The sequence below is a fragment of the Euprymna scolopes genome, chromosome 43, assembly GCF_053919585.1.
Source record: "Euprymna scolopes isolate OS-2025 chromosome 43, ASM5391958v1, whole genome shotgun sequence".
Taxonomy (NCBI): domain Eukaryota; kingdom Metazoa; phylum Mollusca; class Cephalopoda; order Sepiida; family Sepiolidae; genus Euprymna; species Euprymna scolopes.
The window spans coordinates 35,074,776-35,076,404 of NC_136524.1; the positions used below are offsets into that span (position 1 = coordinate 35,074,776).

Consider the following 1,629-nt stretch of genomic DNA (forward strand, 5'->3'; position numbering starts at 1 on the left):
TGTAACTATTCTGTACTTTCATCTAACAATGTAATAAATAAAAAATATTGTAAAAATTGAATTCAAATTGAAAATAGCGTAGTAACATGTAAATGCTTCTCGTTTTTTTTTATTTCAAATTATTTAATCAAGTGAAAATTCCATGCAAAGGTAAATAAGAATCTTCAAATTTGTTAGAATAATTTTTAAAGTTTATTTTATTTTTGTAATCAAGTAAAATTGGAATTTTTACTCGATTAAATAATTTGAAATAACAAAAATGATTTTTTTTTTTGTTTTAATCTAATTCTTTCAAGTATAAATTAACATCTGTTTAAAATAGGTTAATCTTAAAAAAAAAAAAACAAACATTTTTAATGACCGTTTTGAATTAAAAAACAAAAATGTCCATTGATGCCAGCCCATTGCTACGAATTCAGATAAGGTCATGTGAGTGAGAAAAAAAAACGAGAGTAGAAACAGGGAGACAAAAGTAAATGAGAACCAAGAAAAAAAAAAAATGCAGCCTACATTAAAAAATAAATATTTAATATTTTTTCCTTAAACGCCTAAAAGAAAACAAAAAAAGAAATTAAATAAGCGTAAAGAATTAAATCATTTTAAAATGATAAATTACTTGATAGACACCATCTTTGCATTTGTCTATTGAAAAGTTTTGTTTAAAAAAAGTGCCCCCCCCCAAAAAAAGCCTCCTACATAAAATTATATATCCCCCCACCCCCGCCACACTTTTCTTTAAATCTTTCTTTAATACTTTAAGTATAAAGGAATAAAACAAAATTCAGGTTGTATATGTTTGTTTACAAATAACACGTGTTGATAGTCAACCAGTATCGATTGAAAGGTGCCTCGTTTGAGTCTCTCGGCTCCTGGAGTCCTTATTCTATATTTCACCCCCCCCCCTTTTTTTTTTAATGGAGATGAATACAGGAAAATATATCAGTTTTATCCCGTGGAATTTCGAAATTTATTTAATTCTTTGGCTTTTTTTTTACATTCGATTCTGGCCCTTAAAAAAATTGTTTTATTTTTCAGCAGTACTGGAGACTTCTTCATCAGCAGCGATTTCTTTACCAGCGATAAAAATACGTTTGCTTCCCAAGTCGACCAATTCATCGAAGCTATGAATGGTGGAATATTTCATCTTGTCGTCTTTGGAGAGCTCCGCATTGCCTTCACGAATAACCAAGTTGCATCTCATACCAGAACTTACCGCTGCTGCTGCTTCTAAAAAGACAAAAAAAACATTTTATTAAAAAACAAAACAAATAAATAATATTAATAACTTTTCTCTGATATGGTTTAGAATCGAAACAGTCATTCTTATTTTGGTTATTATATTCCCTATGTTTCAGCCAATATAACCTTCTTCAGGTGCATCTTGTTAAACTAAGGAATTTCTGCCAAACTCAAAAAAAACCTACGTACAATTCCTAAACTTATATTTACTCAATAAAGGTAGATTGTTTTCATTCTATCACCAATGACCAGGTAAAATTACTAAGAAATTTTTATTTTATTTGTAGTATCATCTCTAGTGACAACCGAATCTTTGCTCTTCAGAAGAGACTCACTTAGCATTGTCAGCATATTTGGGCTGTATATATATATATATATATATATATATAT

General features: G+C 28.7%; 1 protein-coding gene across 1 annotated transcript in view; it reads right to left on the reverse strand.

Moving 5' to 3' along the window:
• Positions 1 to 939: 939 nt before the first annotated feature.
• The window catches only part of LOC145268420 (enolase-phosphatase E1-like), a 112,002-nt gene continuing 111,312 nt past the window's right edge, over positions 940 to 1,629 (reverse strand). The window contains exon 6 of the mRNA XM_080123979.1: positions 940 to 1,227. Within this exon, the coding sequence (XP_079980105.1) occupies positions 1,025 to 1,227 (203 nt within the window). The 3' untranslated portion in view covers positions 940 to 1,024. The remainder of the gene's footprint in view (positions 1,228 to 1,629) is intronic.